Source organism: Amphiura filiformis, chromosome 15 (assembly GCF_039555335.1).
Source record: "Amphiura filiformis chromosome 15, Afil_fr2py, whole genome shotgun sequence".
Classification (NCBI taxonomy): domain Eukaryota; kingdom Metazoa; phylum Echinodermata; class Ophiuroidea; order Amphilepidida; family Amphiuridae; genus Amphiura; species Amphiura filiformis.
Window position 1 is genome coordinate 43,112,073 of NC_092642.1, and position 22,578 is coordinate 43,134,650.

Consider the following 22,578-nt stretch of genomic DNA (forward strand, 5'->3'; position numbering starts at 1 on the left):
AGCTCTTGCAATGTGATCCAAAAAGAAGACAATAATCTATGTATAATGTTTATAATAATAAACAATTCATTGTTTTTCTTGGATTAATATTTAACTGAGCGACATAATATTTATATTTTTGACACTACAGGCCAATCGGAAACCTCTTTGTTATTTCCATTGCCATTTCCGACCTTGAGGATAATGATTAAACTTGGGAAGTTTGCACTAGATTGGTGTCTTCAAAGTGACGATGATTACGAGACCGAATTTGAAATGGAAGATGAAGAAGAAGAGCTGAATTCTCTGTGTGAGATAGGATTTCTCTCCAATCATGGAGCTTTTTATACATTTAGAATAAAATCTTTCCAAGAAGAATGTGCTGGAGAATATCTCGCCAATCTGGCCAATTCACCCGCTGAACATCTTCTAAGTTATAACGATATATTACAAGCATTAGATTACACGTCCTTGATACGTATCCACAGAGTTCTTCGGACAGCATGTACTTCAAGTAGAATGGCATGTTTTAGGATAATTCTGAGAATCGTGAAGATTTACCAACAGAACTCAAGCAACGGTGGTGATGATGATGACAAAGAAATGATTATGGAGAATCTTATTTTATTATGTTTGCAGCTGATCTTTGAAGGAAAGTATAGAGATGAATTCCATTCGGTTTTGATAACACTATTTCCCAGAAGTTGTATACAACTTTCCAAATTATCATTGACAGGTGCATTGGCTTACTTTCTTCGAAACCACGACGTTAACGCATTAAAAGTTACATCTACACATCGAAAAGAGATGAAATCTTCAGAAACTAACCTTTTGACTCTATTTCATGAAAAGGTCACAAGTCGATACGTGTCCATGAAAAAGAGGTTGAATTTCCACGAGTCGATGGATATTCAAACGTTATTCAAATCATTTAAGTTTTCAAACTTAATATCTTTAGTTTTGGAAGGAGTAAATCTTCGTGGTCAACTTGCTTACTTAATGAGAATCATTGGAAATGGTCACCTGCGATCACTTGAAGAACTGAGATTACCTTTTACTTATATAGATCAGGACGATGTACGCCAAATGGGGCCATTGGTAAGACTTGATAAGCTACAGGTCATCGATATATCGAACAATAAAGGTGGTTCTGGTTTACGCGTTGTGATAGATGCACTATGTGGAAAACGTCTACAAGAATTGGACATTTCTGACATGGATGCACCACCAGCAGCATTGAGCTATGTATTAAAGAAACTTTGCGGATTCAGTCATCTACAAAGAGTAAACTTGAAAGGTAACCAAATGAGTGAAAAAAATGGCAAGAATTTAGTGGCTGCTTTGAAAACAACATGCACTTTGACAAAGCTAAGCCTGTCGATTAGTAATATGCCTTCATACTTGATGTCAGAACTCGGAAAAGTCTTGCAATCTTTACAAAGTTTGCATAGCCTAAGTATCTATGACTTCCTCCTTGATCCGAAGGAATTTTTCAACATGATGTTGAAATTAATACCAAAGCTCCCTGCATTGAAGAATCTTCTTTTGGATACTAACATGGACATACCGTTTTCAATGATGGATAAGATATGGAGTAACTTTGTTCATGTTCTTCGTGCTTCCAAAAGCATTAAGAGCTTGACACTTCTTGGAATTAGTGTTGAGCACAACAGTTTACTTGATATTCTACAGTTCTGCCACAAGAACAATTATGCTTACTTTGGGTGAGTATAGCATGTTTCAAAAACATTTATAATACAAGTTGTATTAAAAGATACCCGTCAAGAGCCATTACAGGCCTTATGGATAACGAACACACGGGGCCCGTAAGTAATGACGTGCATGATTTCATAAGCGGAGGACGCAGTGGTGTAAATTTCTTTAGGACATTGGGAGAGTGGTGGAGGCTGGATGAAAATCCTTTTAAATTTCTTTAACACTTGCTAAAAGAAGTGCTAAATAACGTAAAACAAATTCCGGCGAAGTGCGTAAAAATTGTTAAATATAACTTTGAATGGAGTAGTTGCGTGAAAAGGGGTAATGTTGCACTTTTTGCGCGAGAAATATTTGCAATTGTTTGTTAAAATTGCCAAAATATGACATTCAAATGAGGGATTGCTGGTGGGTAACTTGGGAGTTGCGTTTCAAAGCGCGAAAACAATTGCACTTTGTCGGTCAAATATGAGCTTACATTTGGTCAGAAGCATAAACAATATGCATTATGGGGATGATTGTATTAATCACACACTCGTCGAATATTGAGGGATTCACCTCACTCCTACGAAAATACGGAATAAAGCCTAATAATCTCACCGTAAAACTTAAAGCGGTACAATTCATCTCCCATTAAAAAAATATGTTCCCACGATTACAAGATAATTATAGTGAAAATAACTTAAAGCGGTACAATTCATCTCCCATTAAAAAAATATGTTACCACGATTACAAGATAATTATAGTGAAAATAACTTAGAAAGTACGAGTGTTGCTAGGCATGTATCTTGTCTTCTTTTTTTACGAGCATGCTACATGATGCAGTCATGTCTACAGTAGAATTCATCTCGACCTTTGCAGGACTTTAACCCCATTAAAAGATATTAAACCAAGATAACACTCATTGAAGCAGCTCAACTGATTAAATCAGATCTTCTCTGGTTGTGCACAAGTGTCTGTTTTCAATGTGCGACATCGCAATAAAGCTGGTATTATAGCTTCAGTTGGGTAACCGATTATAAAGGAAACGAAAGGAAACAATGGTATGTGTACCTTTGTTCACGAAATGAGACAAAGACCTGCTTTTTGTTAACCAGCATTCTTCAAAATGAGCAACATAATGATTGTTGACTTAACACGGTTTGGAAATAATTTCTTCATATTTTTGGTGTTATCTGTCGTTTACATATCCTTCCTAAAACACAAAAGTGCGACCCTCTCCAAACATCTAAATTAGCTAAAAATTTAGGACATGTTACAAAACTATATTTTCTAGAACCTATTTAGAATAGTTAAAATGTAGCTTGTACCGTTTTTTGTGGCATCCTTCAGAAGTGAGCGGTCCGATACCAATATTTTCGGTCAAATCTCCATTCAATTAACACGGGGAGTTGGCTAACTATGCCTTGCCCTCACTCATATTTTACAAAAGTGCGACTATTTCTGAACATCTAACCTAGCTGTAATTTTAGGTCATGTTAGAGAAATATATTTGCTAGAAGTTTGGAGAATAGCTAAAATATTGGCTGGTTATTTTTCACACAGTGATGTTAACTAGGCAAGTGCCCATTCTTCCAACGTACATCATTTGTAGAGGTCACGCGTCAATGGTGAGAGCACTGTGTATTGTGTATAGGAAAACGGACAGTAACTGCAGTATGAATGTATCGTTTCTTGGTCTTTTTACGGGTCCATTAAATACTTTATAATTAACCTGTAAAGAGCAAAAAAAGTAGGAAAAAAGAGACGTTAACAGGCCCGTAAAAGTAAAAGAAGTGATACCTTAATGGGCCGTTAACGGTTCGGTTCGGATAGCGACGTTTTCACGTATTTTTGTTGGACCTGCATCAGACATATCGAATTGCATTTTGAATACGAGGAATGTCCTTCTGATATCAAATAATTTTGATATTTTGAAATTCGCGATATAATACACATTTTACGGCAAATGCTTAAAATTGATATTTTTTAAATTTAATAGTCCTCGAAGTAAATTGTATAAATCTAATGATATGCACTTAAAGTGTATGAAGCTGGGATGAACAGCCGTCCATCGTATAAAATTTTGACCTTTTGTATTGAAGATATAGGTTTTTCCCCAAAACACCAAAAAAATCTTTTTAGAAAAATGTAGATCTTAAAAATGCAAGGTCAAAATGTTCGATTGATCAACTTTTCATCCCACAGCCTACAGCTACACACACCTTAGAGTACATATAATTAGATTTAAAAAGTTTACTTCGAGGACGGTTCAATATCAAAAATATTAATATATTAATTTGTATTATGTCACGAATTTCAAATAATTAAACTTATTGGATATCAGAAGGACATTCCTCGTACTCAGAATGCAATTCGATATGTCTGATGTGCTCTCAGGTCCCACAAAAATACTGTGCAAACGTTGATATCCGATTCTTTACACAAAAAAAAGCTTTTAGGACTATAAGGCCAAAGGCCATTGGGGTATATTTTCTTTGCTTTATGTGCCCAATAAGGCACATTTGCTTTATTTCTGGCTGGCCCCCTAACACCCCGTACCAGGGTGTAACATAAGCCTACTCCTTTTAACATACCCCCTCCCTTTGTCGGTGATAATGAAATGATATATTAAAAGGGTTAATTGCCTGAAATTTGACAACTTCTCTGCAATCAACAGTTATGCATTCACTTTGTCTGATACAAAGACTCACTTTTCAGGAGAACCGTCAGTTTGCAGTGCTGGAACAAGTCTTCCGGTCTTTAAACCCATATTTACTTAAGTCCTATGTAATAAATATAATATTTAATTGCGTTATGTGCATAAAAATGTTACCTCTGTTATTTGATTAATAATTTTATATTTGCTATAAAAAATAAATAAAGTGTGATTGTCTGTCGCTTTGTCCTATTTTTCTTTTCTCCATGCTATCTGACTGACTGTTTCGGTCTGTCTTCGTGTCATGGTGCATGTTGGTCGATCTGTATATATTTGCCTCTATCTGTCTTATATTATCATATTTATGTTAAAGATTAATATTTGTATCACCAAAATAGGTACAGCAAACACCTTATCACTGGAAAACATTTTGCTATGAAGACTGGACTAACCACATTTGCACCAATCGCCACCATTTGCTATATCGATTCTTCAGGAGGCGAAGTAGCAATTTCCGATACAATAGGTCGACTGATAATTCCTGCGAATGCAATTGCACCGCACACTCTGATCAAGTTTAAAGTTGCTTTGGATGTGAAAGAAGATTACCCTCCGTTGAACGACGGGGAAATTATAGCAGGACCTTGTGTGGTAGTCGAGTCTTATCCGCAGTTGAAGTTCCTTAAACCTGTCCATTTGGTGTTAACTCACTATGCGAGATCATATGGCTTAAAAGTCTGGTATCAAACAACAGAAGCAGGTAAGTGTCCGTGCAGGTCAAAATTTGACCTGTTACCTTTTTGCTTATAACTCGAAAATGATACATCGCACAAAAATGTACAAGTATGCTTTTTCTGATTCCTAATGAGGCGTACATGTTTTAACACAGTCTATAAGCACTTTTGTAATTTGACCCTTTTACAAAGGGCCATGACTTTCCCCGCAGAACGGCTGGTCAGAGTACCTGTTTCCGTAGGTTTCTGTAACCAGCATACCTATGTACAAATTCTAATGATTTCTGCCATTAGCGAACTTCTCACTTGATCTGTGCAAAAACATATCCACCTCACTAAAAAGACGAATGGCATTATTGCTCAGTTGAAAAAATGACTAAGGGGAATTGGACAAAACAAAGAAAATAATAATTTTGCTCAGTTGAAAAACTGGCTAAGGGGAATTGGACAAAGCAAAGAAAATAATAACAAATTAGTGACTTTTAATTTAGGCTAGAAAATGTTGTCTCAAAGGGCCCGCGCGAGTCCTATTCAGCTGAAACGGCAAATTAGTTTAATGCTCAAAAATGCTATGTACTTTTAAACACTTGCAAATGACACTTAAATAATTTTTTTAATAAACCTTAACAAAGCCCAAACACAACAAACAAAACAGCATTCCGCATTCCGCATTACTTTTAGGTCTTTGAGACATAATTGTTTTGGCCTTACTCCCTGAGCCAATTTTGCCATGAAATGGCTTAGTATGCTATCGAGTAAACACAGTAAAATTGAAATTAAACTGGTGTAGGTTTAATTTGAAGCTTACATCAGATATTCAGATATCAGCACAAATAAATGTTTGTTTTGTTTTTTGAATATATTTGTTCACACCACTAAGCTTTCGCCATCTTGGGAATAGAAAAGACAATTTTTAAGCGGCTGATGTCAGACAGCAAGTTCTAACAATTTGCCCGGTTTTTTTTTCCTAGTTCTCTTTCGTAGCTCTTCTTCCCGTTAAATCAGTTATTCTTTGAGTTCATTACAGTAACCCACCTATATCTTAATATTCTTAGTGATATCTGTAATATTGTTTAAAGAATTAGAGAATAAAGGTATTGGATTTAGCCACTGGAGGGCATCTATCGTCTCACATAACACGGGCGAAGTCATTATTTGAAGTAAATTATTATTTACGCTAAAAATAATGATGTCGCCAGTGTTATATGAGACGATAGATGCACGACAGCGGCTAAAACAATACATTTATTCTCATTCTTAAACACTTCAATTCAAATAGAAATATCATAAGTATTACAAATTTCAATCAAATTAATTCCTATATTTTACAAGGAACTACCTAGAGCTTTAAATCGACCAGTCCCGTTGTTGCTTTGCGCCTCCGATAGGTCCAAATAATAGCGAGTACGCGTATCTCGTTGATGCACACGCACTGGCCCCTGTGATATCGTGTCATATCACACGGGTAAGAACCAATAAGATTGCAGGAACATTCTCAAGTGTTTAGTAATATATTATCAAGGTGTGTACCCTCAAGATTAATGACTCAAAAGCTTCATTCATCTTTTAAGGCCATATTATAACATTTGCTGATGAGGACGCTCTCAATATTTTTCAAAATTCTGTTTTTTACACAATTGTTATGTACTTCAGTAAACTAATATACCATGCAAAAATCAAGACTTTAGGTGCTGTAGTTTTGTCGAAATTCGAGATTTTTAATAAACCGCAGGAACCGTCGTTTTATTATTACGATGGAAATGTTAGTCGAACGCGTACACGTTGTGCATAACACGGTACGTACATGGCGTGCGGACAGTCGTGAAATATCAGAATAGCCGACATGACTTAAGTTCGAATGAGTGGCTCGCATTGGGGACATATGGTTAAATACCACTAATTATGTATTGCACGTGTTTCAATGGGAAAATGGCTAATTTCGGGTGATATTTTCTCATATTCAGAACTCTCACAGTTAAATGTCACTAATATCAGGTAAAACTATATGATTTTTCTTGTTTTAACGCATATGATTTTTCTTGTTTTAACGCACTGAACCGTAAGCACCTTAAAATGGCAGTGTGCCCTCGAAGCTGAAAGTTACAATATGGTAGGGCGAATATTGACTAAAAACAGAAGGCGTGCGTATGAATTTTGGTACTACATGTATTACAACAAAAATGTCATATAATGAGAGAAAATATACCATTTTGAAGTACTTTTTTGGCTATATAACTTGATCAATTTCAGCGATTTTAATGCAGTCTTTTCAGATGCCATGCAAAAAAAAAGTTATTCGTCGTATTTCCATGTATCGCCCAGGCCTAGTGGTATTTGTATTGCCTCATCTGTTTGGGCCCAAATTAAAAGAGGACATATCTGACAATGAAAACTAACATAAAATACAATTCTGTTCTTATGGAAATGTTATAATATGGCTTTAATATAGCATCATTTTCATAAAATTGATGGCGCCTTGCATGGCTGCTCCACTGACACATCGTCTCCGTTATTTATGAACTATATTTTGGTTTATGTGCCTTGTTTTGACATTTTGTGACTGTAACCTGTATTCGTGAGTACCCGTGCCAAAGTTTGAACTATTTTCATGCAATTATATAGCTGTCTACTTGAATATTTGAACAATTTTGCTGTCGCACATAGCTGGCCTATGTACGCTATTACGCCATTTGCAATATACTGTACCGGCCTATCAAGGGGGTGACACTAAATTCACGGTTGTTCTATTAGCAACGCAAAACCTATGAAAAATTCCGCTGGTTTACTAGCTAGAAAGTGAGGCCAGTTATCGATCCGTTATGAATAATTCATGTTCGACCCTTGGATCATGTTAATTGCTATTGGCAAATAACAACGTTGTTAGTTTTGCGAACTTTGCCTGTTCAATGAGAGTATAGCGCGCCCTCAATACATCTGGGCGCAAACCAGGCGAAAACGATCCAGTTTAATGAAATGGCGGACGGATATTCCCATCAGGCACCAGTGATATGTTTGTTTCAAAGAAAGTCTACTAATTTGATATGAAATGACATTTTGCAATAGCAAAGTCAAAATTAGGACTTGAGGTCAATAACATGAAGGAAATACGTGACAGAGGCAAGGTGTGAAACACAAGTAGTATTTGAAGTTAAAATAACCTTTGATACCCGACCTGACCTTCCATAGCTTTCCATCATGGCGCCTTATTCGTCTTTATGTATTTCTATATGCTCTCAAGTAAAATAAAATACCAATATGCACTAAGCAGACAGAATGTTACTTGGCTCCCAGCATGAATTATTGATTTTATACGGAGGTAAAGAAATACACAGTTGCCTGCAAGCCGTGCACCATACTCCAAATACTTCGGTAAATCTGAATAATGGTCACATGTAGACATATCATGTTTTCGGGAAATCACGTGGCAACATTTTAAGATTTCAGACTTGTTTACTAGTTAAATTGTCATTTGTACTGTTGATTATTTATCTTTGTTAATTAATATATATTTTAAATGCTGATAAATCGTGGTTGGCTGCCCATATTATATGTTAAATTCAATGTTTTATGAATATAATTCTACCACGCAGAGGGGTCACACAGCATAATTTCACACTACACGATTTAGCTAGATTTGGAGCTCTGCACTTCAAATTCACGTCAATTTCAAAGTTTATACACTTAATATATTTAATATAATACTTATTTTTTTGTTATAACAAAGTGGAACACGAAATGTACTAGCTTATTACCTATACAGAAAGGGGATTTATACACATTCACTCAGCAATTTGACATGCCTGGCGCATCAAGACATTCTCTGTCTGGATAACATGACTGTCGCCCTCAATACGTCTGGGCGCAAATTTAAATAACAATACGCTATTTACATATGAATGCGGCTTCATGCTAATGTCTAGTGCCGCTTCCAGGCCTATTCCGTGACTGTACTGTTATCAACCATTACATCGGTTGACCTCGACTTCTATGCAACATTAATCAAGCATCTGAAAGCATGTCGTACACCTACTCAAGAGAGGCACTTTTGAATATCGGTAGTCAATGCGTGAATAATGGTGTTGATCATAATGTTTGCGAAGTATTGAAAGACTGTAAGGTAGCCAAAGTTACACGCCGTGGTTGTAGAGCTGGCAGGAATAAACAGAGACTCATTAAAACGCATATTACTCCGCGTTTACCTGCGGTAAATCAAATCAAGGACAGTGGAGTTCGCCATGCTAATCTAAGAAAAGTGCCTATTCAGTATCGAAGTTACGTAATGTTACTATGTCAACGGGATCACGCGCTAGAGTAATGAACCACGATCGAAATGATCACCACATAAAGTATATGGCACTCGAAGGCATACTAAAGTAGCGTGATCCGGTAACCAAGAGAATTACGTAACCACTTCGATGCTGAATTGTCAGGCGGGTGAAAGTGCATAGGAACAATGCCGGAAACTACGTCACGCTATTGTTCGACTAAGGCTACATCATTTTTAACGCATGCGTGTTCGTCAATACAGCTTTAGTCTCCTCCACCTTCGCAACAGGGTACGTGGAGTGACTGGAATCACACTGACGGCGGAGGAGAATACTAGCTGGTCAGACAATTTAATTATATCAAGCATATAATACCTGTACAATCACCGTCATTTGATCGATTTACTACAGAATATATTGCATACACAAAATATAATTGTAAAATTGTAAACCTGTTAACTTATATATTTGTGTACTAAAGTATAAGGACACGTGAACAAAATCATGTCGAAGACAAAATGGCCGCTAATCCGCCTATTGTCTAGACCTAGGATACATATTTCACAAGAGGGCAGCAGTCTAGGATGCTTATCCCTTCGTATCGATCCCTGCTATTGTGACCGAGTCAAAATCTTGGGCTCTTCCCAAAGTTCCTCTTTGTAACCCTCGGTCATTAAATAATAAATGTGACGAGTTTAGTACTGTTATCCAAGAACTTGATGTTGACATTGCTGGTATATCAGAATCGTGGTTCAACGAAGATAATAAGCCCATATTGATCATTTTGAAATCAATAACTTAGTTCTTATTACCAAGAGTCGTACCGAAAAACGCGGGGGAGGAGTAGCGATATACGCCCGTGATGATCTGAGAGTACAAAGGGCTGACATCACTGTACCGGATAATTTGGAAGTGGTATGGGTGAAAGTTCGTCCCGAAAGACTACCTCGCAACATATCAGTACTATTCTACGCCATCATATATTCCCCACCCGATAGTCCTCTTCAAAATGAACTGATTGATCATTTGCTTGAAGGATTTGACACTATTCGCACTAAACATCCGTAAGCTGGGATCACTTTGTTTGGTGATACCAACCACCTTGATACCAACCAAATTTGTTATGGCAATGGTTTAATTCAAGTTGTTGACAAACCAACTCGCAAAGATGCAATTCTGGACAAAATAATCACCAATATGGCTGACTACTATCATGTGCCTGAAATGTGCTCTCCTATTGGAATGAGTGATCACTCGTCGGTCCTTTGGTCACCTAAAAATAATCGCACAAACTCAAATGCATCCCGGTCACGAGTCGTTCGACCAATGAGGGAGTCGTCAATCAGAGAGTTTGGACATTGAACCATCAATGGTCAGAAGTATATGACAAATCCAATACAGTTGACAAGTGTAATGCTTTCTATGACTCTCTCAATAATGCCATTGATACTCATCTGCCTACGAAGACTATCAAGCTTCATAACGATGATAAGCCTTGGATGTCAAGCTACATTAAGAGCCTCATCAGTGAGCGCCAGAAAGTGTTCCATTCAGAACATCGTTCAAGAAAGTGGAAGCGTCTTCGGAACAAAGTCAAGCGTGCTATATGTAAAGCAAAGAAAGACTATTATAGGAACCGTGTTCATAGGCAAAAACAAGCTAACCCTGCTCAATGGTATAAACAAATCAGAGTTATGACAAACCTTAATAAGACTGACTCAACTATCCAACCACCTCCAAATGTCAATTCCAACGACTGCAAAGCTGTTGCGGATAGCATCAATGATCACTTCGCTTCAATTTCTAAAGATCTGAAGCCTCTTGACATCGCGGAGTTACCAGCGTATAGACCGGATCCTAAGCCCTTCCCCATTGTTCAGGACTTCCAAGTTTATATTATGCTTCGTAAGACTAAAGCGGGTAAAGCTGGTGGTCCGGATGGTATTTCATCCAGGATAGTCAGAGACTTCGCGTATGAACTTAGCAAACCCTTAGCAAACATTCTGAATCAGTCTTATATAGAAGGGGTTTGCCCACCTCAGTGGAAGAGGGCAGTGGTGGTACCCATCCCCAAATCAAAACCTGCGGTGTGGGATAAACTAAGACCTGTGTCCCTCACATATCACTTCGCGAAAGTGGCTGAAGGCTTTATGGCAAATTGGCTGTTGGAAGACATGGAGAGCGGCATTGATCCAAACCAGTACGGAAATCGCAAGGGTGTCTCCACCACTCATTACTTGGTCAAGCTTTTAGATACTTTGCATGTGAACGCAGACAAACCTGGACACACAAGCACCGTTGCTATTACAGACTTCAGTAAAGCATTTGACCTAGTAGACCACCACATCCTCATGAACAAGTTAATCACCCTAGGCGTGCGCCCATCTTTTGTTACCTGGATTGCCAGCTTTTTAGTAGGGAACAATGTGTACGCTATCGCGGTCAAACTAGTGACTGGAAAAAGCTGAATGGTGGCGTGCCTCAGGGTACTCGCATTGGCCCACTCAGTTTCGTTGCAGTCGTAAATGACGCAGTTATTGATACCCCATTGGTAACATTGAAATACGTTGATCTATCAATTATAGAACCTAGATCGCGTGCTCAAACTTCCGTGCTGCAGGAGGCTCCTCTTACCATTTCTAATGTTCCCCTTCAAGTTGTTGAGTCAGCCAAAATTCTTGGCGTCAAAATCAGTTCCAATTTGAAATGGGACATTCAAGTGTCTGATATGCTTAAGAAGGCTAATGGTAGACTTTATATGCTGAAGTTATTGAAACACTTCAACTTACCCCGTGATGATCTTGTCACTATTTTCTCTGGCTTTGTAAGACCGCTGGAAGAATATGCTGCCCCCGTTTGGCACCCTGGTCTCACGGTTGCGCAAAGTGCCGATTTGGTAAGAGTTCAAAGAAGAGCGTGCAAGATCATCATGGGGAAGCAGTACACAACTTACAACGAAGCTCTTGAGATGTGTGGGATCAGTACATTAAGTGTGTTACGAGTGGTACTTGACTCAAGGCCAAAATCACCTTTTACCCAAATTCACACGAATGCACAACACAAATACACTGTTTGATTTTAAGCTAACAAATCTAAGTCTTTAATTGAAAATAGAGTATGCTTGGTACATATAACAACAATTACAATAAAATCACACAATCAGTTTTTATTATATCGGTACTTAACCAGCGGTCTTCTTGTTGGTGATTCTAGAGTTCTTGCAATGTTCTGGACGACTGATGTAATATATCCTTATTCACTTGTTCTGCGAAAATCAGCGAAGTCCATCGTACACTTGCATTTATAAATCCTTGCACATAAAATCCTCATACGAAAATGATGATGCTTCCTCCAATCTCCTTTGCGCTGCTATCTCCACAAATATATCTCCTTGCGCTGCTTTCTCCGCAATACCTCTTTGCGCTGCTTTCTCCAAAAATGGCGTTTCTTTCACCAATCACTCTTTTTCCAGGGAACAGGTTTCTTTAACACAGCTCCGCTGTTTTTGACAGATGCGTGGCCTTCACAAACTCAGCAAACTCCAGCAATTTGACAGAAGAACTTTTAATCCTTTGATGAGGAAGAGCACTTTTGTGTGCTCGCTGGCTTCTGCGTTGCTGTATTAAAATTAGCTCAATTATTGGCTATATAAACTGGTTAAAATGTACTTCTTTTTTGAAGCACGAAGACCATCACACACATGTGGAGTTTTCAATCTCACATGACATTCTGTAAAGTCCCAACAAAAGCCTTCAACTTTTTATATCAGTACTCATGCAAAAACCCATCATCTATTAATAAACCATTACTTCAATCATATTTTCACAACATTGCTGCAATCTTGGGATTTCCCAAGATTAATTATACACATTCACATTACATCACTTCCTGGGGGGCTTTCCTGATGGTGCAATAATGAACTGGGGCTTTCCAAGTTCCAAACATAGCTCTGACTTTGTTTACAAGAATCTGGCGGATTTCCAAAATACAAGGTGGGTCTCCCATCTCAGGAAATACTCTCAGCTTGTAAACAAAGTTAAATAATTAAATTAAATCAAATTACTCAGGGCACATCACACCCTCCCCCTTAAAAGAAGAAAGTTCGAATGTAATGAAAACTTTCTTAAATGTTTTCTTCTTTTACATCAACTTCAACATATTATCAACTTTGAGTATTTAACTCATCATACACAGTGACTACTTGTCACATACAACTGCCCTTTTAAAGGAAATTTTTGTTTGTCAGGTTTTATGCAATTCTGGACAGGGCATCAGCCATTACATTGTCTTTTCCTTAATATGTTTGATGTCCAGATTGTACTCTTGCAAGGTCAAACTCCACCTCACCAGTCTTTGGTTTTTGTTCTTCATCCTGTTGATGAAGGTGAGGGATTGTGATCTGTGAAAACAAGCACAGGGTATACTGTGGTACCCAAATACACATCAAAATGTAGCAATGCTAATAGCAATGCTAGACACTCCTTCTCAATTGTGGAGTAATTTCTCTGGTGCTTGTTGAATTTCCTTGAAAAGTAACAAATGGGGTGATCTATTTGATCTTCACCCTCTTGCATCACAACACCTCCACAGCCTATGTCACTGGCATCAACAGTCAACTTGAACTGCTTCTGAAAATCAGGTGCAGTAAGTACTGGTGAACTCATGAGTATTGATTTGACTTTGTGAAAAGCATTTTCACACTGTTCTGACCAAATGAATTTTGCATCTTTCTTCAACAAATCAGTCAAAGGACTTGCTATCTCTGAAAAGTTTGGACAGAACTTTCTATAATAGCCAACCATTCCTAGAAATCTCATGAGTGCCTTCTTGTTTACAGGTGTGGGGTATTGCTCAATTGCTTCAACTTTGGCTTTGATAGGTTTCACCTGACCTTGACCTACAACATATCCCAAGTATGTGACTGTGGCTGGCAAAACTCACTTTTACCAGGTTGACTGTCAATTGTACTTCTGACAGCTTCTTAAACAATTGATGGAGTTGTTCCATGTGTTGTTCCCAAGTTTGACTGTAAACAATCAAATCATCTACATACGCTTCACATCCCTCTATGTCTGCCACAATTTGGTTCACCATTCTCTGAAATGTTGCTGGGGCGTTTTTCAACCCGAATGGCATAACTTTGTATTGGTAAAGACCAAATGGTGTACAAAAAGCAGAAATCTCTTTGGCACGGTCTGTGAGCGGAACCTGCCAGTACCCTTTCAAAAGATCAAATTTGCTAACAAATTTTGCATTCCCAATTTTGTCTATGCAATCATCAATTCTTGGAATTGGGTACGAGTCTGTCTTTGAATGAACATTTGCAGCTCTCATGTCTGCGACCAATCGGTATGAACCATCAGGCTTGGGAACAAGAATACATGGTGAACTCCACTCACTACTACTTGGTTCTATGATATCATTGTCTAGCATATAATTAATCTCATTTTTGAGATGTTCCATTTTCAATGGATTGACTCTGTAAGGATGCTGCTTGATTGGTTTTGTATCACCAACATCTACATCATGAAATGCAGCATTTGTTCTACTTGGCGTATCAGGAAATATATTGTCAAATTTGTGAATCAAATTTGCAATTTGACTTTGTTGATCTTGAGAAAGATGACCTAACTTTGAGTCCAAATTAGTGAGCACATCAGAATTGTTCAATTTTACATTATACTCTTTGTGCTCCAGCTCTTTATCCTGGTCAAATGTGACATCAGAATTGTCATCTTTACTCTTGTCTACATTGGCGATTTTGTCTACATCGGCATGTTTGTCTACATTATCAGCATGTTTTACTGTACACACAGGTTTTGGAATGCCACTGTCACTTCTTTCAACATACTCTTTGAGCATATTTATGTGGCATAACTGCCTGCTCTTGCGTCTACCAGGAGTCTTGATAATATAATCTACTTCACCCACTTTTGACTCTACTTCACATGGACCATGATATCTGGCTTGTAATGGGTGTCCTGGAATTGGAAACAGTACTAGAACTTTGTCACCTGGTTTGAACACTCTCTCTTTGGCATGTTTATCATACCATTGTTTCATTTTGGCCTGACCCTGTTTCAAGTTTTCTTTGGCGATATCAGTTACTCTGTTAAGCCTATGCTTAAAATTGGAGACATAATCCAACAAATTGATATCTGATTTCTCATTGAGCCACTTTTCTTTCAACAACTTTAAGGGTCCGCGTACTGTGTGTCCAAACACTAACTCAAAAGGACTAAATCCTAAAGTTTCCTGAACAGCTTCCCTAGCAGCAAACAACAACAAGTGTACTCCCTCATCCCAGTCCCTCTGAAATTCCAAACAGTATGTCCTGATCATGTTTTTCAATGTTTGGTGGAACCTTTCTAATGCACCTTGTGATTCTGGATGGTAAGCACTTGAGGTATACTGCTCTATACCTAATTGATACATGACCTGTTGAAATACTCCAGAAGTAAAGTTTGATCCTTGATCTGACTGTATGGATTTGGGGAGCCCCACAAATGTGAAGAACTTAGTTAAAGCTTTCACTATAGTCACTGCTTTAATATTTCTCAATGGTATGGCTTCAGGAAAGCGTGTTGACGCGCACATAATTGTCAGAAGGTATTGATTACCTGACTTAGTCTTTGGTAGGGGGCCTACACAATCAATAATAACCCTACTAAATGGTTCATCAAAGGCTGGAATTGGCTTTAATGGAGCAGGAGGTATTTTCTGATTTGGCTTCCCTACTACTTGGCATATGTGACATGTTTTGCAATATTCAGAAACATCTTTTCTGAGAGTGGGCCACCAGAAATGTCTCAGAATTCTTTCATGAGTTTTCTTAACACCCAAATGCCCTGCCATGGGACTATCATGTGCTATGTTAATAACTTCAGTGTGGTAGACTTTTGGTACCACAATTTGGTGCACTACCTTCCACTCTTCATCGGCAGGTGCATCAAGAGGGCGCCATTTTCTCATTAGCACACCATCTTGTTTGTAAAAACAGACAGAATTTTGTTCTGCTTCTTCTAGGGTCAATGCCCTTTGATTGATCTCTTTGAGTTCTGGGTCATTTTGTTGCTCCAGAATCAGCTTGTCATGACTTAATGGGTCTTTCATGGTTTCCTCAATTTGTTCATGCTCAGAGGCTGTGTCATTTTGAGGGTCTTTTTATCCCCTGGAGAAGGAAGTTTATCTTCTTTCTCATTCAACTTTGACACAAAAGTGTCTTCCAAATTGTAGCCTATGTCATCAATTTGGTTGTCCTCAATTGTTTCTAATGAGGCCTTCTTACTCATTGCCCGTGTCACTGCACATGCAGGAAATATCTCCTCTTCCTCACTATTATCATCCTGTATACAGGGCTTATTCTGTGACTATTGGGTCAGGAAAAACCTTCCCCCTGCCAAATCATTTCCTAGCAACATGGACACTCCTTTGACTGGCAATTCATGTCTAACTCCTATGGTTACAGGACCAGAAACCAAGTCAGATGTCAAGTTAATTTTGTGGAGAGGTACACTAATTATTTCCATCCCAATACCCTGGATCAAAGCATTACCTGCTGAACTAGCCTCATTAAAGGGCAAAGTTCCTTCCAGAATCATAGACCGTGCACAACACGTATCTCGCACAATCTTGATGGGCTTTGGACTACCATTCTCACCAAGTGATACTACTCCCTCTAACACAAATGGTTCAAATTCTTCACACACCTTGTCTGTCTCACCTCCCTTTTGTGGGAATTCTTGTTTCTTGATTTGACTGACTTTTTTCTTCGACTCAAGTGACACTGCACATCCCACAGTATTACTAGCAGTTTGCTGCTGTTTTTGTGCGTCTTGTCTGCCTTTTAAGAAATAACACTGGGTCATCGTATGCCCTGGTCTCTTACAATGAGTACAAGTTACTTTGGCTTTAAATTCAGTCCCAAATTTTGCTCTGTTACCTGAACTCCCTGGGGTCCCTCTACCACCAGCACTATGCTGTGAATTAGACTGAGATCTCCCTTCTTGTGTACCACCCTGATTTGTTCTAGGTTGATTATGGCTGAACCTGTTTGAATAACTTCTGTTATGACTAAATCTACTCGCATTCAATTTGTGAGTTAAACCATAGTCGTCCGCCATTGTCGCCGCTTCGTTTAGCGTCTTAATTTTGCTAGCGCTTTCATCCAAATGGGTTTTAATGTCAACGTGGACACATTTCTTTAACTCTTCTATAAGAACCAATTGCTTAAGTTGGCCGAAATCATCTTTGACTTCTTTTGACCCAAGCCACCTGTCAAACATTTGTTCTTTTACTCTAGCAAATTCTACATGGGTTTGATCTGCTTGCTTTCTTGAATCTCTGAACTTTTGTCTGTATGCTTCAGGCACCAGTTCATAGGCCTTAAGGACTGCCTGTTTGACTTCTTCATAATTATTACACTTCTCTATTGGTAGAGCTGAGTAAGGTCGCCGGCCTTCCCCACAAAACTACTTTGTAACAGTAGGGTCCAGTGCTCTGGAGGCCATTTCAAATTTGTAGCTACCTTTTCAAAATGTTGAAAGTACTCGTCAACTTCTTTCTCTTTGAATTTAGGCACAAGCTTTACATACTTTGTAACATCAAAACCTGACTTTGACTTTGAGGAGAAACTTGATGAGTATTTGTCACCTAGCTTAGCCAACTTCTCTTGTTCAAACTCAATTTCTTTTTCTTTCAAATGTGCTTCCAGCGCCATCTTTTCATGGCGCGCTTTGTCTTCCATTGCCATTTTCTGTTTCTCAAGTTCCAATTTTGCCACCTTTTCCTTTTCTTCAATAAACATTTTCTGTTTTTCCATATCTAGCCTTTCTTGTTTTTCTTTATTTTCATTCTCTAACTTGATCATTTCCAGTTTTTCTTTTTGGTCCATTTCTATTTTCCTCAGTTCTAATTGAATTTCCAACTCTTTCAATTTAACTGCAGAGTCCCCACCGATTTCAGTTTCGACCTCTTTTCTCTTGCCCAAAATGGATTCATCAAAATACTCTTCATCAACTAAAACCTCAATCAAGACATTTTTGATTATTTGTCTTCTTGTAGTTTGCTTTACTTTCAAGTCATAATGTTTGGCAAGTGCTAATAAATCAGGCTTCTTCAACTTATCAAATTTCTCCCAATCTATAGTTTCAAGAAACTCTTCAGCTTTGAACTCTGCCATACTGTACTTTCACTTTCAAGACTCAGTAAATTAATGTCAACTTTTTTTTTACAGTGTAGTTCCCGGACGCGAGCCCCCAATTTTTGTTACGAGTGGTACTTGACTCAAGGCCAAAATCACCTTTTACCCAAATTCACACGAATGCACAACACAAATACACTGTTTGATTTTAAGCTAACAAATCTAAGTCTTTAATTGAAAATAGAGTATGCTTGGTACATATAACAACAATTACAATAAAATCACACAATCAGTTTTTATTATATCGGTACTTAACCAGCGGTCTTCTTGTTGGTGATTCTAGAGTTCTTGCAATGTTCTGGACGACTGATGTAATATATCCTTATTCACTTGTTCTGCGAAAATCAGCGAAGTCCATCGTACACTTGCATTTATAAATCCTTGCACATAAAATCCTCATACGAAAATGATGATGCTTCCTCCAATCTCCTTTGCGCTGCTATCTCCACAAATATATCTCCTTGCGCTGCTTTCTCCGCAATACCTCTTTGCGCTGCTTTCTCCAAAAATGGCGTTTCTTTCACCAATCACTCTTTTCCAGGGAACAGGTTTCTTTAACACAGCTCCGCTGTTTTTGACAGATGCGTGGCCTTCACAAACTCAGCAAACTCCAGCAATTTGACAGAAGAACTTTTAATCCTTTGATGAGGAAGAGCACTTTTGTGTGCTCGCTGTCTTCTTCGTTGCTGTATTAAAATTAGCTCAATTATTGGCTATATAAACTGGTTAAAATGTACTTCTTTTTTGAAGCACGAAGACCATCACACACATGTGGAGTTTTCAATCTCACATGACATTCTGTAAAGTCCCAACAAAAGCCTTCAACTTTTTATATCAGTACTCATGCAAAAAACCCATCATCTATTAATAAACCATTACTTCAATCATATTTTCACAACATTGCTGCAATCTTGGGATTTCCCAAGATTAATTATACACATTCACATTACATCACTTCCTGGGGGGCTTTCCTGATGGTGCAATAATGAACTGGGGCTTTCCAAGTTCCAAACATAGCTCTGACTTTGTTTACAATAATTTGGGGAATTCCAAAATACAAGGGGTTTCCCATCTCATGAAATACTTTCAGCTTGTAAACAAAGTTAAATAATTAAATTAAATCAAATTACTCAGGGCACATCACAAGTGTAAGAAGAGAGCAATTATGTTTGAATTTCTTTAAGTCACTCATGAACTCTGAGCAATTCAGTAGTTGGGTCCCACCTTCCCGAGGCAATGTTCATCAAAGGAATCTGAGGAATTCCAACAAATTGACCCTCCCTAGGTGCAGAACTGATCGTTGTAGAAAGAGTCCAATCTTGTATATGACTGATTTATGGAACAAAAAGGTGCCATAAGTCTTCTGTTCGTGCAATTCAGTTTTGAGACATTGGCTTGCCTGATTTTTAGGAGTGTTCTTAAATTGCTTTTTACATTCATACTGTTTATATTTAATATATTATTATCATACAGAGTGCAATATTCCTATTCAATGTCTTTTTATGTAGTTGCATGAATCTATTTTTAACCTTGGATTGGTTTTAAATGTAAGGGTGTGTGTGGGGATGTTGGGTGAGTGTGGGAGTGTAAGGTGTGCATCTTGTATGATTTGTGTGAGTTTGAGGGGGTGTTGCTAAGGGCGTATGCTGTGGGACGTGCGGGGGGGTGCATAGGTGTGAGTGTGCGGATGGGGTGTGTGGGGGTGTGCTTGGGATGTGTGGGGGTGTTTGTATGCGTGTATGGGACATATTTGCTGGTCAATGCTCATTTTGATATTTTTCGTAATTTCTCGTATTATTATTTTGATGTTGTTGAATTTGTATGTAAAATTGTTGCAATTCGGTTTTTTATACTGTGATGACAATTTATGAATAAACCTTTTATGAATGAATGAATGAATGAATGAATACCGATAAGACTGATATAAAATATTGCAACCCTTAACGTATAGGTGTATCAGAACTCAATACAAAATCATTGAATGGAGGTATTATACGCGGGTTTGTAACATAATTGTAGTTTAAGATCTTTAAATTGTCAGCCAAGTCTTACTTTGTTCCTTTTAGATTATTCATCAGTTGTTACCATCAGGGGGCAATGGAAAAGAATCTGTGACAGGGGAATTACTCTTGAGAATAGAGCCGAAGTTTGTGTGAATGATAACCAGGTCAAAATATCAATGACCCATTTGAGCGGTAAATGGGTTGCAGGGAGTTCAGGAATGCAACATACTCTAATGGCATTCTGTAAATCGGATCTGTTTTTCAGTACTACAGATGTGAGAGTGTATTCAGTTCGAGAAGACAAAATCTCGGTAAGTTACCATATAAACGATTATAATTAACACGAATACGTATTTGCTTATTGACTATGACTTATTGCAATAATGATTTCACGCTTACATAAACTTTGGAAAGGAGATTAAGTGAACCCTTTGCTGAGTTTTGTTGCACACATTGCAAAACTGTCTTTATAACCCATGTTCGCTCGCAGTTTCATGACATTGCAAGCACATATGGAACAGTCTCTCAGACAGCATAGTTATGTCAATGGGGTTTTTGTTTCAGTACCATGATGTAGATGAGGTTCTACATTGTATGCTGTGAAACATTGATTGGCCCTTCATTAGTATACATACTCTATACCTTGCAACTGTCAGCACGCAACTTGAAGGCTATATGGGCAAAAACGTTTACACAAAAATGGACATTATGAAATCTTAGTGTCTGTCGCTATGAGCATACACAATGATTGTAGAATCCATAATGTGTAGTATAATACGGTTATTCAATAAAGGCCTAATGTATCCTCCATATCAACTGTATTATTTAGGAAGTTGTAATCACAGAGGGTAGCAATGGTTTCAGAGAATGTTCGACTCGTCGCCAGCATGCCATAAACGGCTTCAAGAATGATCTTCGTATTCATGTCGAGGAACAGCAATACGTAAGTTACATGAACGTTTCTTCAAAATGAGTTTGAAATAACTAACTCCATTATGCGATGCCTCAACATATATTTTGTTAATTTCAAACTTTCGCACTTACCAGCTATACACCATCGATAGCATTATAGTGTGTGGTGTACAGAGCTAGCTACGTTTGGCGTGGCTGACGCTCTAACTCTCAAGAGCGGTCTGACGTATAACATTCCTTTTTATAGACTATTCCATGTGCCACGCTGAAGACAGGAGGAAGTTTGTCCAGATGTCAGTTTACAATTCCCACGAAACAGACGAAGATAGCACTGGAACAAATACCATCTGTTGCAACATATGAAGTACTCCTTGACTGCTACTCTGGTAAATATTTATTTCAGGTGCAGGCTTCACCACTCATTTTATTTACTTATTTACCTGTAGCCTTTTACTGTGTTTAGATTTTTGCTCCATACAAAAACATTTATTCTGAAAATTTTTATTAGCCAGAAAACAATGAATAAATTGAATTGAATTGAATTGAATTGAATTTAACTAACTGAATATCGGGCCCTGCATATAGGAATACCTTAATGTTTTTAAACAGAGGCTGAGCTTTAAACTTAGCCTTGTCCTCTACTCTGATACTCAATCGTAAATGATTTGCTTATCATAAATACATAATAGGAGTGAAGACGTCTACCTATATTGATGAACGTGGAGGTCAGATCAGTATAGACGATTCCTGTGCAAGACTCAAAATTCCAGCTGGAGCGCTGCCCAAAGGCCAAGGTAAACTGATCACTATTGGCCTTGACTGGATGCAAGAACCACCGCTGGAAGATAACCAATGGGTAATCGGACCATCCATGCAATGCGAGCCAGATGGTCTTCAGTTTGAAAAACCAGTCACTCTTTCACTTGAACATTCAGCAATCAACATTACTACGAGTGATGTCATTATTCTCTCCAAATCAAACGGTAAGTCCCTTGGCATTGTTCTCGTTGATTCGGACGTACTGGCTCACACAGAGTAGCGCGCAGCAGATGATGGTGGAAGCGATATCGCCATTTTTGACGTCGCCATTGGATTAACACATAATCCTGAAATCTTCACAAACAATTCTAAA

The 22,578-nt window shown here is 38.1% G+C and overlaps 1 protein-coding gene across 1 annotated transcript in view; it reads left to right on the top strand.

Annotated features, from left to right (window-relative positions):
* The window catches only part of LOC140171680 (uncharacterized), a 46,794-nt gene that overhangs the window by 23,642 nt on the left and 574 nt on the right, over window positions 1–22,578 (top strand). Inside the window, exons 9-14 of the mRNA XM_072194973.1 lie at window positions 131–1,703; window positions 4,729–5,090; window positions 20,598–20,845; window positions 21,364–21,477; window positions 21,694–21,832; window positions 22,136–22,429. Of these exons, the coding sequence (XP_072051074.1) occupies window positions 131–1,703; window positions 4,729–5,090; window positions 20,598–20,845; window positions 21,364–21,477; window positions 21,694–21,832; window positions 22,136–22,429 (2,730 nt within the window). The remainder of the gene's footprint in view (window positions 1–130; window positions 1,704–4,728; window positions 5,091–20,597; window positions 20,846–21,363; window positions 21,478–21,693; window positions 21,833–22,135; window positions 22,430–22,578) is intronic.